The sequence below is a fragment of the Lepisma saccharinum genome, chromosome 5 (genome assembly GCF_977018435.1).
Source record: "Lepisma saccharinum chromosome 5, izLepSacc3.1, whole genome shotgun sequence".
NCBI lineage: Eukaryota > Metazoa > Arthropoda > Insecta > Zygentoma > Lepismatidae > Lepisma > Lepisma saccharinum.
Window position 1 is genome coordinate 22,743,115 of NC_139233.1, and position 13,931 is coordinate 22,757,045.

General features: G+C 38.1%; 1 protein-coding gene across 1 annotated transcript in view; it reads right to left on the minus strand.

The window, feature by feature from the left end:
• Positions 1-663: 663 nt before the first annotated feature.
• The window catches only part of LOC145987712 (cholesterol 7-desaturase nvd-like), a 59,355-nt gene continuing 46,087 nt past the window's right edge, over positions 664-13,931 (minus strand). The window contains exons 7-8 of the mRNA XM_083122284.1: positions 7,698-7,871; positions 664-1,188 (exon numbers count right to left, since the gene is read on the minus strand). Of these exons, the coding sequence (XP_082978410.1) occupies positions 1,027-1,188; positions 7,698-7,871 (336 nt within the window). The 3' untranslated portion in view covers positions 664-1,026. The remainder of the gene's footprint in view (positions 1,189-7,697; positions 7,872-13,931) is intronic.

A 13,931-nucleotide genomic window follows, 5' to 3' on the forward strand; every position in this document is an offset into this window, starting at 1 on the left:
ATTGGTTTTCAAACCCCCCCCCCTGATAACCCGTGAGCCCCTCCTGGAGATCAATTCTAGCTACGGGCCTGCAATGTACGTCTACTTATAAGCATGGGCGAAACTTGGTTCCTAACTTTGAGGGGCGTGGGGAATCAAAAAAAGTATTCTGCCCCATAAAAATACCACCAAGAACTACTTTGCTAAATAACTGTTATATTTTCGCCAGTGCTTGGCGTTTAAAATTGAAACATCTAGTGTGCCATACGTGTACTGTACGCTCTATAAAATATGTAGTTAAGTAGTGCGATTGTTTTGTATTTGAAACCGCTTTGTAGGAAACGTTTTTCCTCTCGGTTGAATAGTTATCGGATTTTTTGAAATGTGAAGCGATACACATTGTTGACATCGCACTCGGCAGCCGTTACAACTGCGTCACATGTGACGTAGAGCTCGCTTCTGATTGGTTATGCTACTCGACAGTGGCAGCGATTAGGGGAGCATGGTGGAGGTTAGTTGCCCCCCCCTCACTATACTAACCTTATCTACCAAGATAAAGTAAACTGTCCTTTCCCCTTTCCCCACCAGTTTTGGAACCCAATCACCCCCACTGTTACTCGAGATACCAGGACAATTAAGAAGGACTCTATCTGCAAAACATGCCTTAGAATTGCATCAAAATGCTACAAAATTAAAGACTGTATACATGAATAGACACAATTACATAGCCTACATGCATTTGTCAACGTTTACATATTTTTTATAACAATATCTGCATTTAACAATAAAAATATATGTTTACAATATCTGTTCATGTCGTGTATGTAACTCACTAACATCTGAAATTTAACGCACGTGGCCAGTACGTTCACAAGATTATGGTCACCCTTGTATTACAGGATCTCAAAACAAAACACGATCGTTGAAAAGATAAAGAGGTAGAGAGAGCTGCTACAAAAAACTCTACCAAGGTGGCGCCACTATCACACCTCTAACTTCGTTCCTCTTCATCTTGTCGTCACCCGTTTGAAGTTACTTGCGATATCTTCACCACTCCAACGACTGCTTTTGGAAAGAGAACCGCGGACTGTTTGCAGAGTAGAACTGGCTGTACCAACGTCTGTGCCTAGCGATGACTCCATCTTCTGGGACAAGGAGGGGCTTATCCTCGTACTTCTTGTGGTTCCAAACGGCAATGTCCCGTTCGATCTGCAACAAGGATAAGAACTTGTGTGAGGTCATTTAGAAATTTCCTCGACTTGCTTAGTCTTGCTTAAATACAGTGGCGGCGATTTGGGAGGGACACTTGCCCCCCACTTTTCGTCACTTTTGCCCCCGCACTATGCTAAACCTTATCTAGAAAAGGAAATATACTGTCCTTGCCCCTACCCCCAACCACAGTTTTGACACCTTGCACCTTGGATTGGGTTTTGAAACCCAATCGCTGGCACTGCTTAAACACAGAGTGACCAGACACATACCTTCAAAAAATAGGACAGAGCATGGCGAAACAGGAGGACAAAGTCATGGAAAAGAAAACATCGCAAAAAATAGCAACACATTTGCCATTATTCATAATTTAATCAATATACAAAAATCTCACCAATATTATGCTCACAGATACTTTTCAGGTGATCTCTTTCAATAATTTCCTCTTACCTTTAAGCAAAGAAAGCAATCTCCTAATCTGTTATTTAACAAACGACAAAGAATATCTACAATTTGAAGCACAGAATATTACTCCTTTTCTAATTCTTGGATATTAGAATGAAATCTTCTCAATAAGTAAGATTCGCTTTAACTTATTTCCAAAAACCAAATTAAAATTTTAGGTAATTTAGATTGGGTAAAGAAATATGATTTTAATGGCACGAACATTCCTAGCACTCTTTCAACAGCAGGGAAAAGTGACAGCCACTTTACACTTACCTCATATTCGTTTCTTCCATCCTATCCTTTAAAAGCTGGATATTTTCTTGCAAGATCATTGTTGAATTTACACTTTTGCTTCGTTATTTCATGAAAGAAAATATTACTTAATCAAAATTATCACTACGCGTTTCTGTATCACGGATGTATAACTCAAAGAGGAACTGACCGACCCCCATGGCGTAGTGGTTAGCACACCGCGCCACAACGCCAGGGGTCCGGGATTCGAATCCCGGCCTGGTCATGGGTGTTCTTTCTGAGTATCCCTTCATCAAAATCATCATATCATCGCTCATACTCATATTCGAGATTAGCCCAAAGTGGCAAAAAAGCGAAGTAAAATAAACCAAATCAATTAATAGAAAAGGAACTGCACAGAGTACATGCGTTCCAGCAGTCTCCGAGGGCGAAGCAGTGAGTTTCAATAATACTAATGACTAGGGTGCGGAATTTGGCCTATTTGCCATTTTTATGCCTTTGTAGTAAATCATAGGGCCTAAAGTTTAAGGTTCGTTTCATGGTGTTCCTAGTCCGAAAACACATTTTTATAGTGCCTATAAATGCCTATTTTGAGGGTTAGTGCCTATTTTGCTGAATGGTGTCAAAAAATGTGTATCGTGTCATTCTAAAGAATGAGGGTATCTAAACCAGTTGCTTCTGCAATTAATTGCTGGGGTGATGTAAACTACTCATCATTCATCCTCTTGATGAGACCACTCGTCATTGGCATGACGAGTTAACGCTTGGCAATGCAAAAGGTACAAAATCACACTAAGGCAGGCACGTATCCAGGAATTCCTTTCGGGGGGGGGGGGCTCGACACCATTTTTTTAAGGGGTATAGTAAGAACCTCACAATTGTGTGTTTAAGACCAAAGGTGGCAATTGGGTTGCAAAACGGGGGGGAGTGCGGAGGGCGTTGCAAGGAAAGTTTACTTTCTCTTGGTAGCCAAGGATTAACATTAAGAGGTCATAATGTTGAGGCAAAAAAATAAAAAATGGGGAGCAAGTGTCCCTTAAATCGTTGCCACTGTAAGGCTATCATTTTAATCAGAACGTGAAATCGGAACATTTTTTACCACTCGACTCCTCTGTTTCCATGCATTAATATTGTGTGCCGGAACCATCTCAGTATGTGGGTTTGTCCATTTCTTCTCATCAGGCATAAAAACATCTATGGTGTCTTTGAGTGTTTTTACGAAGCTGTTACACATGCACGGGATGGACAATCCACTCGACAACGAGAGATTCAAAATTGTGGGCTGCGAAATGGACGCAGGCAGTTCTCGAATATTTCTCTCTGATTCGAACCAGAACACCACTAACGTGTCTTGTCCTCCTATTTTTTCAGCTCTTATAAAAGCCGAAACCCACCAAATTGTTCAGATTCAGGCCTTAGCACTCACAAGTGTTCAAAAATGCCTTTCACAGCTTCCGCTGTCTTGTCATATATCGGCACGAAACAAAGGAAGTCTTCTCGAATACAAGTGGATCACGAAACAATTAATGCACAGTGAAAACCCTTCCGTTCCCAAGACATCTAATGTTTCGTCTCCCAGTATGATGAAATGCTTACTCATTTATCTCCAGTGACGTGCCCAAGGGAGGTTTGGTGAGACAGACTGACCACCAACAATAGTATGCGTAAACCATCTCCCTTCCGAAAATCCTGGGCACGCCTCTCTTTATCTCGGACACATTTTTTAAAATCAACTCACCAGAAGTTTTTATCATCGTATTGGAGATTGAAGTAAGATGCGTTCTTCCTGCAGGTTTGGATATGATCCTTTAGGGTGCTGTTGTCGGCCTGCCTTCACACCTAACCTTAACAAGGCCCTAATTTTCCATCCTTGTGACTTGGATTTTCAAGACTTAGGAATGTGTCAGATCGAAGGGACACGTGATACATGTCGATTGGAATGGGCCAATCAACAGCAACGTTTCACACCGTAGCGACACAAAAGGCCGCACAAACCTAATCTTCAGGCGACATGGTGTGAAATCTCCCTTATTAGGCCACTGTCATTGTCACCTCGAAGTAGTAGCTCTTGTCGACCACAGAAAAAATTATCCTCAACCGGTGATAATGCTCCTCAGTTTTCTCCTATATTTTCTGTGCTTGTTCACTATACAGGCAACACCTTACGATTTGATATACACAGGACATGTACTATGTAGACATTTTAACGAAAAATCGGTTGAAGTCAAGGATGGCTAGGTGGCTCAGTTGGTAGAGCCCTGATTTAGGTCCTGGTAGAGCCTGCAATTTCCGCGTAAAATGTCTACATATGCAACATCTTCTTGCTTTCTCTTCTCGACATTCATAAACTTTTCGGCTGTCTCTTTATGGTAGTTAAGTGTTTGAATGTGTTTCGAACCCAGTAGGCTTAAACAAAAGTATTTTTTTATACCATGAAATTCTCGGACTACATATACGAAATTTAGTTCTGGCAAAACTAAATCATCGCTCAAAACTTTGCTTTTCAGTTGATCTATGCAGTTTATTTCTGTTTTAATAAACCTCTCCAATATCCGGTACTGCTGAAATATTCACTTTAGAGAGAGACATTTGATCTCTTCGGCCCTCGACCCGAACTAGCACTACACTGATGCCCCGGAAGTTCTGCTGTCGCCAATGTCTTCGTTTCCGAATCACTATATCTTATAAAGCAATCAGAGGACGCTGACTGATCTGATCACCAATCGACTGTATGAATTGTCACACTTACCTCTGAAATCTCATTAACCGATTCTTTGTACAGATCAACCGAAAAATTGAATCCGCGTATTTATATCCTCATTATATTCTAGAACGTTCCGCAGATAAAACGATTCGTTAATATTGCCAGTAGTTGACTCCTTCTCTCATTCAAGAACGTACCCTCTCCCGCCTTCCAGAGATTAGAAATTACAACGAATCGCCCTACGTGTGGCGCTACCTTTGTTGTGCAGCTTCCAAATGCTGATAAGTCTCTACATAGTGCTCAAGTGCGCTGCGACAAGACCGAAAGCGCAAGAAAAGTGTACGTGCAATATTATCAACAACAGGGTTATAGAACATTCTCCGTCTTGCCTCGATAATTGTCTATCTCCTTAAATCATCGTCACATTATTCAAAAAGCCAAAAATCTGATTTCATCTAGTGTAAAATAAAAAAACAAATCCTGTGGGGGGGGGGGGCTCGAGCCACCTCAACCTCAGCTTGAATACGTGCTATTAACAATAACAGGGTTATAGAACATTCTCCATCTTGTCTCGATAATTATTTCTCCCAAATTATCATCACATTATTCAAGAAGCCAAAATCCTAATTTTATCTAGTGTAAACATAAAAAAATTACTGAAAGGGGCTCGAGCCTCCTGATTCCCATCTTGGATATGTGCTATTGACAATAATAGGGTTATAGAACACTCCGTTTTGTCTCGATAATTATTTCTCTCAGATTTATAAATTTATTATCTTCACATTATTCAAGACGCCAAAAATCTAATTTTATCTAGTGTAAATTGAAAAATTTCCTGATGGAGGGGAGGGGGCTCGAGCCATTAACAATAACAGGGGTATAGAACATGCTCCGTCTTGCCTCGATAATTATTTCTCTCCTTACATTATTTTCACATTATTCAAGAAGCCAAAAACCTAATTTTATCTAACGTTAACTGAAAAATTTCCTGGGGAGAGGGTCGAGCCCCCTGTGTCCCATCTTGGATACGTGCTATTATCAATAACAGGGTTACGGAACATTTTCCATCTTGCCTCGATAATTATTTCTCTCCTTAAACTATTGTCACATTATTTTATTTCACACCACAAGAAATCAAAAACCTCATTTTATCTAGTGTAAACCTAAAACTTTCGGGGGGGCTCGAGCCCCCTAAGCCCCCCTCTGGATACGTGCCTGCACTAAGGAACTTAACTACAGAAAAGACAATGGTCACTCGTTGGGTTTTATGAACCGTTGAACCTGAATCATGGCTGGGTGTAGGATAATTACCTGTCTATCTGAAGTCTTTAGCTGAATCAAATAAGCGAAGTCCTCTGTAAGCTTCTCCAATTCGTCGACCAGAGCGTCGTTCCACTTCTGACCTACTGCCTTGCTGACCACCTCTTCTCTCAACTCAATCCCAAAAGTCAGTCCCCTCTCAGTTTGTCTCACCTCTATATTACTAGGCCATCGAGCTCTTCCTCTATGCCGAATCGTGTTATTTAATTGCTACCATGCAAACCGCTGACTCTATAACCAGAAGTATTACCTGTTTCCTGAATGCTCAGGAGGTTTGCATGGCACAACACAATGCATTGTAAACATGCCTCAGAGGTTGAGACAGCTGAGAAAAACAAGTGAATGCCCTGGTCAACGTGAAGCGTTCAGAGAGACTTTAATAAAAATAAATATACAATCTTAGGGATTGATACGGTATTCTGCAATTTTTGCATACTTTCTTTACGTGTCTTTGGCTTTCCCCACATTGAAAGATGTAAGGTTTTGTTGATGTACTGACTGAAATCTGGTATTCGCCAGATTTGAGGGTTTCAATTGGAACATTGTTTTAATTATTTTTTTTGTTACAATGGTACAAATGGTTTTTTTCATCATTTGTTCAAATTCGCACAGTCGTTAGCACAAGCTCTTTTTTGTGAGCATTACTTCCACTGACGATTACCCTAAATGTGAATTTCGATAAAAAAAAAAAAGGGTTTGTTAACCGTTGACGCACTTTTATGTATAAACTGAAGTGCTAACACTGTATAACTGTGCATTGTAAGAAGAAAATTAAAATAAGTTCACATTCCGTGCCTATTTTAATGTTTTTTTTATTTTAGGGTGCCTTTTCAGTGCCTTTTTAAGTGCCTATTTTCATCATTTTGGTGCCTATTTCACTGCCGAGGTTTTTAGTGCCTATAAATCCGCCCCCTACTAATGACTCAGTCGGGAAAGTGATTGTGTTCATTTTCCCAGATGCTAGGTGACCATTGTTCGAATACTAACATGCCCCAAGTCATAGGCTATGCCTTAAATGGTGATCGTTATATGTGGAAGGATTGTCAATGCAGCACATTTGCTATGCTCAATTCTATACTCTTTCCAAAAAAAAAAGGAGGACATTTAGCGATTTCTAAAAAATCCGCCCGGACGCCGGACAGACATCTAAAAAGGAGGACATGTCCGGATAAAAGAGGACGTCTGGTCACCCTACTTAAACATGTCCCATTTCAACTAAAAGCAACGCAGGAACGGGGAGATACATTCTTCTCCCTAACTTTTTAGATAGGGGATAAACAGTACCTCCTAATTTTTTGGTACGAATTTTATTTCTTGTACCCCCTCAAAAAAAGTTGACAAACGTAAGTTGATGTGGTGTTGTATGAGACAATTTTTGTTTCCCTGCGAGCAGCGTTCGGCTCCTTTAGACACGAAAGTAAACGATGCCACACGAACACAACCGAACACATCCATCAGTGAGTCAGTACAGATATCTTTGGTATAAAATAAAACTACAGATACAAATATATAGACAAGAATGAAAAGAAACAATAAGATTCTTGAATAGAAGGAAGTCTAAATAGGTACTTCTAAATTCGCAAAATTTGCAGAATATCATAGTAGTTTTTCGCAACTAGGAATTATCGAAAAAGTGTTTGCTTGCATACGCTAATGGCACATAATGTACAATGGTGATGACACCATCATGTTCGGACAAGATAGGCTTCATTCGTATTAATACCCGCGAATGTGCGACAACATTCAAATACAAGTAATTTGACTGAACCTATAGGAGGAACCTTACCATGGTGCCCTCCGCAAACAGTATCAGGTTACAAAGAGGTGCGATAACAGTTCGAGGCGAGTACATCCTTTGCACCACCCTCTGCACCATTGGTTCAATCGGTGTGGTGGCGTGGATGAATATCGCTGGTCCCAACATGGATTCCACTGAAAACTGGACGTAGCCAGGTCCAATCTGAAAGAGACAAATTACTGCGTGTAGAGTGTTATTGTAATTTGAAGTAATTGTCAGTACATGTCAATGGACTCGGATCCCACTTTAAACTGTAGGTCCAGTCCCGATTAGCATATGTATAAAGTGGACTTACAAACAACAAACAATCATGAGAGTGTAAGGGTTATGTTACTTCAACCCGCCCATCTATACACTATCTAGCTAACTCTCTGGCAGTCCTAAACCAGAAGGTTTATCGACGCAGCAAAATATGTTTTCCATCTGCCCCTGTCCTGGGTAAGAACGATCCACCCTTGCCCATTCTATCAGGTCTGTCACAGCACTGACCTTCCAACTTTGTCTTGATCCTCCTAAAGTTCTCTTACCACCAAGTTTACCAAAACAAGATCTTATAATTAAAAGAACGAGGATTCGCTTAAAATGATATTTTTTTTTCCTCGTCAGAAAAAGGTTCTTATGTTAAAAATCCGTCTTAACCGATTTTTGAAAGGAATACGCTAGTTTTATAGCGTCCTTATTTTGCCTGTGTGAGTTCACAAATGTGTATTTCCAAGACACGTTTTTGAGTACCTAGCAGGAGAAAATGATGAAAAATCTGTTGATCCTTATCAGGTTTAGAGCCCATTCTATCATCTTTCTGTGCCTTTTTGACGGCCCACATTGGAAAATATTGACTCAAGACTGTCAAGTTGAAGAGTACGGACGTGTTGTTGCAGTGCTCCTCTATACATTTTTTCATGTGCTAAGCACAGGGGGATATTTTTTTACTATATGTATTTATTAATTTTTTTATACTTAGTACAAATATATATTTTATATATAATAAAAAATAATTAATATAAAATAAAACGTTATGAATATTTTTGGGTTTAAAAAGCAACAACATAATCAGCCTGTAGAGAGAATTCCAGTAAACATGGATGTATTTAGAGAAATTTATCATCAATTGAAAGGATTACTTCTTGTTCACTTGAACAGTATTTGGTCTCATGTTGACGAGGATACTGGAAAGCACTTATTTGTATTTAATAATAACTTATCATCATATAAGTTACCTGTTAGTGGGAAAATTCAAATAAACGTTTCTCCAACCAATGCGGCAGTTTTGCACATAGGTCGAAATTTGTATAGAATTAAACATAGTACATTACTTCCTGATACGTCTTATGATGTGGAAGCTGGTGAATTTTTGTATCCTGAGATAATTGGAGAGTATGATAAATTGATTCCTCTGTTTATCGAAATAAGAATAATCTATCCTCTTATTAATATATAAAATACCTAAAAACAATAAAAAACATGGATATATTTGGTAATAGAAGGCGACAGGAGATTCCAGATAATTCCAGCGAGATTGCTAGTTTAGATGTACGTCTAAAAAAACTGAAATCAGATTTACTCATATTACAGAATTCGTTAAACCTAAATATTCAAGCAAAGATTACAAATCTTCAAACTCAACTGATTGATCCTATAGTAAAAATTGATGGAGAACTCAAATCTTTGCTTGAGAAATATACTAATTTAGCTTCAATAGATAATCTTCAGAACTTAGAAGAGAATATTGCCAACTTGAAAAAAGAACTTGATAAATTTAGACAAATCCAGAGAACGAATACTGAACAGCTGAAACAGCAATTAAATGACCAGGCAAATAGTATTCGTACCGAACTGCAAACCATCATCCAGAATATCAAAACTCAAGAAGAATAAAGCAGGTAAATGCTAGTATTGCTAAATTGCAAGAACAGTTTCAATCTTTAGAAGTTCCTACATTGCAAAGTATCAAATCTGAATTACAGACAGATGAACTGCATACAGCTATAACAGAAGTTCAATCGAAACTACAGACATTGGAAGATGTTATCAATAATTTACCTTCCTCTTCTGAATTAAATGCTATTGCTCGGAGCGTTGCCGGCATCAAATTACAGTTGGAGACTTATGAAGATTTGGGGAAGATACAAGGTACCATAGCTCACATAGAAGATACTATGGCAACTATGAGAAATGAGCTAACAAGTGTACAGGAAACTCTGGAATCGAAACTGCCTGGCATTACTGATATTCTAGCTATAGTTCAACAGCAAGTTACTAAGCTTGAAAGCTTGAATACTGAATCAGAATTATCGCATTTCCATCATCTTATTGACGACATTCAGAGTAAATTAGAGACACTGCAACAGTCTACACCTACGCAGGATGACATAACGCAACTGCAAGAAATTTTGAAAAATGCAGCTGATGCAACAGAACTCGATGCTATAAAATTAACTCTTACCACACTTCAGAATACTGTAGCTGCTTTGCCTACTTCTCAGGAAATCAGAGCTATGAGGAGAGCAGTACATCGAATTTTAAAATCTGAGGATATCAAAAACATTCAAGCAGAAATTGCGCAAATCAGCGAAACTGTTGCTAGTCTCCCCAACAATCAAATAATTAACGAACTACATGCATTATTTACAGAAATCAGAAGTCAAGTACACGATCTTACTACCCAGAGTTCTAAATTGAAACTTGTAGAAAATTTACAGGAGATTATTTCTAATATTACGTTACAAATTACTACTCTTGAAGCAAGTCAAGAATCTGCTTTATCAGGTTTTGCTACTCAACTTCACCATCTCAAAGAGGGATATAAACAACTGTATGTTGATTTAAAAATCAAACCTAGCTACGATGAGTTGGTTCGTACTATCAACGAACACTTGGAACTGATATTAAGCAGACTAGATGACGTAGATACTCGTCAATTTTATTCTATGGAAATTGTTATGTTACAAAGTGTTCCAAATGCTCGAGGGCACTGGACGTACGTCAATACTAGCAATGTTTACAAATTATATCCGTACACTCAGGTACATGAATTTTTTTGTTGATGGTAGTTTACGATTTCTGAAGTTTAGTTTTCTAAAACATGGAAAACATATTGAAGTTCATCACTTTACTATAGTGCGAAAAGATGGTATACACAAGGGAGTTCAAATACCTATTGCATACTGGGATGAGTCTACCAATAAATATAAAGTACATGATGATGAACAATTATCAGTTTTTGATATTGAAATTGGTGACAAGCTAGTATTTGACATAAAGCGGTTATACCCTGAGGAGAATCCATTTTATGCGATATTCTCACTTCGAACTCGATGTCAAGACAAGATATAGTTCATGAATTACACAAACCAGCCCGTCGCAATTACAAGCGATTAAGTGTAGTAACAAAAGGTATAAATGAATTCTTCCAGACTGATCTGATTGAGATGGCCCCTCCAAGGGGGATTTTAAAAAAATTGGATAAGATAAATCATTGTTACAAATATATGCTTACAGTTATTGATACCTTTAGCAAATATGCATGGGCTGTTCCCTTAAAATCCAAGACTGGTACTTGTGTTACCGAGGCTTTTAAGTCGATATTTAGTGAGGGAAGGATACCAAAATATTTGCAGACAGATAGAGGGAAAGAATTTTACAATTCTACATTTGCTAAGTTAATGCAACAACATAATATTAAACATTATTCTACATACAGTGATCTGAAAGCTAGTATAGTGGAACGATTCAACAGAACATTAAAAAATCGCATGTGGAGACAATGTACTCTACAGGGCAATTATAAGTGGGTGCAAATTTTACCCGAGCTAGTTCATGATTACAACAATACAGTACACAGTACTATTCACATGAAACCTGCTGAGGTAACCAAATCTGATGAGCAACGATTGATTTCTACTGTTTATTGTCAAAAATATACATACACTACCAAGAAGCCAAAGTTTAAAATAGGGGATCAGGTAAGGGTCAGTAAATATAAACAGTTATTCAAAAAAGGTTTTACTAAAAATTGGAGTACGGAGTTATTTTCAGTGGTTCAAGTTTTACCAGGGAATAGAAATACATATATAATAAAAGATAATCATAACAAAATATTGAAAGGGAGATTTTATGAAGAGGAACTTAGTAAAACAAAATATCGAGATACGTATCTAATCGAGAAAATATTGAAGAAGAAAAATAATAAATTGTATGTGAAATGGTTAGGTCTGCCAGACAAAAGTTGGATAGAAGCAAACCAGGTGATTCTTTGACACCAACATGGAATGTGGTACAGCGTTTACCAGATGTAGTGGAAACTAATAAAAAAAATGGAGAGTTGTTACCTGATATCATAAGATGCCTCATTGCAGGCCCATCAGGTTGTGGAAAAACCACTTTGCTGGTTGATAATTTCTTGCTTGCCCCCAATTGGCTAGATTGGAAAAATAGACACTTGTATGTATTCTCTAAAAGTTTAGAACAACCGAAATACCAACAACTCATGAAGCTGTACGAGGGACTGGGCATAGCTACATTTGCATCAACAATAAAACCTCTCGACCAATGTTTGAAAAATTCTGTTGTGGTATTCGATGATGTTATTCTGGAAAATCAGAATGAAATTAGAATTTTTTTTACACAGGGTCGTCACAAAGAAATAGACTGCTCTTATTTAGCTCAAACTTATTCCAAATTCCCAAACAATTACTACGAGATAATACAAACTTAATCGGTTTGTTTCGTTAAGATCATACTAATTTCAAACATGTATACGATGATTATGTGGGAGGAGACTTAAATTACAACCAATTTTCAAAATTCTGTTCATCTTGTTGGAACAGCGACGATTTTGGATTTGTTACTATCGACATGACTCGGAAACCTAACAATGGTAAGTTTAGAAATAAAATCAATGACATTTTAAACGTTGAAACGATATAAAATAACCATTAATAAAAAATAAAAAAAATATGACGAAACATAAAATAGAAGATAATTCGAAATTACGAGATTACTTGGCCTCCCCCATGGCGCAGTGGTAGCGTCATTACCTTGTAATCGAGGGGTCCCGGGTTCGATACCCGGTGGAGGCACAAGTGGTTCGGATCCCACTTTAAACTGTAGGTCCAGTCCCGATTAGCCTTACTGTGCATAAAGTGGACTTAAAACACCAACTCAAACTCAAACTCCAACGAGAGTACTTGTCCAAACGTTTCAAAGGTTGGAAATCAGAGAATCGAGGTTTTTACGAACAACACAAGCGTCAAGACCAACCTATTATCGATGCAATCAGTGGCCTTGGTAAAGAGATTAAGAGTGTTACAGAATGAAATAAAAACCTCATCAATGAATTGGTACCTCTTACTGCTAAAAATTATGCAGATTTCCCTCCTACGCCATTATCTAGTATCCACACTCCTCTGGTACTTAAGGAACCACCTGCTAAAGCAGCTATAGAAGAAGCAGAGAAAATCGAGTTGGGTCCCCTGGCAAGGGATTACCTGAGTACTGGAAAATTCGAAAAAGAGGAAGTATTTGGATTGTATCCAACTATGGAGGGAAATGAAGGCGTAGTATGGAAAATTGGCAAGTCTAAAGTTACATTCGAAGGGGACAACATAAAAATTAATTTGGGCGGGAGAAACAGCTGGTCCAGATATCCTGGTACCGTAGGGCTATGGGAGCTCATTACCAAAAAACAACCAAAAATTTTTACAGAAGATGATTATCAAAGTTACTCTGAAATTTTGACACTCTCTGATGCTTTGTACCAAAATAACGATGCCAGTCAAAAGCGTGTGAAATCGAGCAGCGGGGATAAATACAAAAATCTGATTAAACCTATCTGGAATCAACTAAAAACCGGTAGTGGTATAAAACAATACAATACTCTACCTAAGGAATTTGTATGGGTAAACGATGTGAGAAAACTTATAGATAGGTTGCTGGTTATAGCAGGGGAGGAAAATGCTGGGAACAATAATTTACATAATGAGAAAATGGGTATTGTAAACATGATTAGTGACAAATTAGCTAATTTTATTGTAAACGATCCTAAAGGTATAGGATACTTAATTAAAATTATCAATACTTTACCTCCTAAATTCTGGAATATATCAGAGGGTTGAGGTTTAATAAATGATATTATTAATAAACTTCCGTTCGAGTTACACGTACCTGGTTACCAATATTGTGGTCATGGTACAAAACTTAAGAAACGAATAGAAAGAGGGGCCA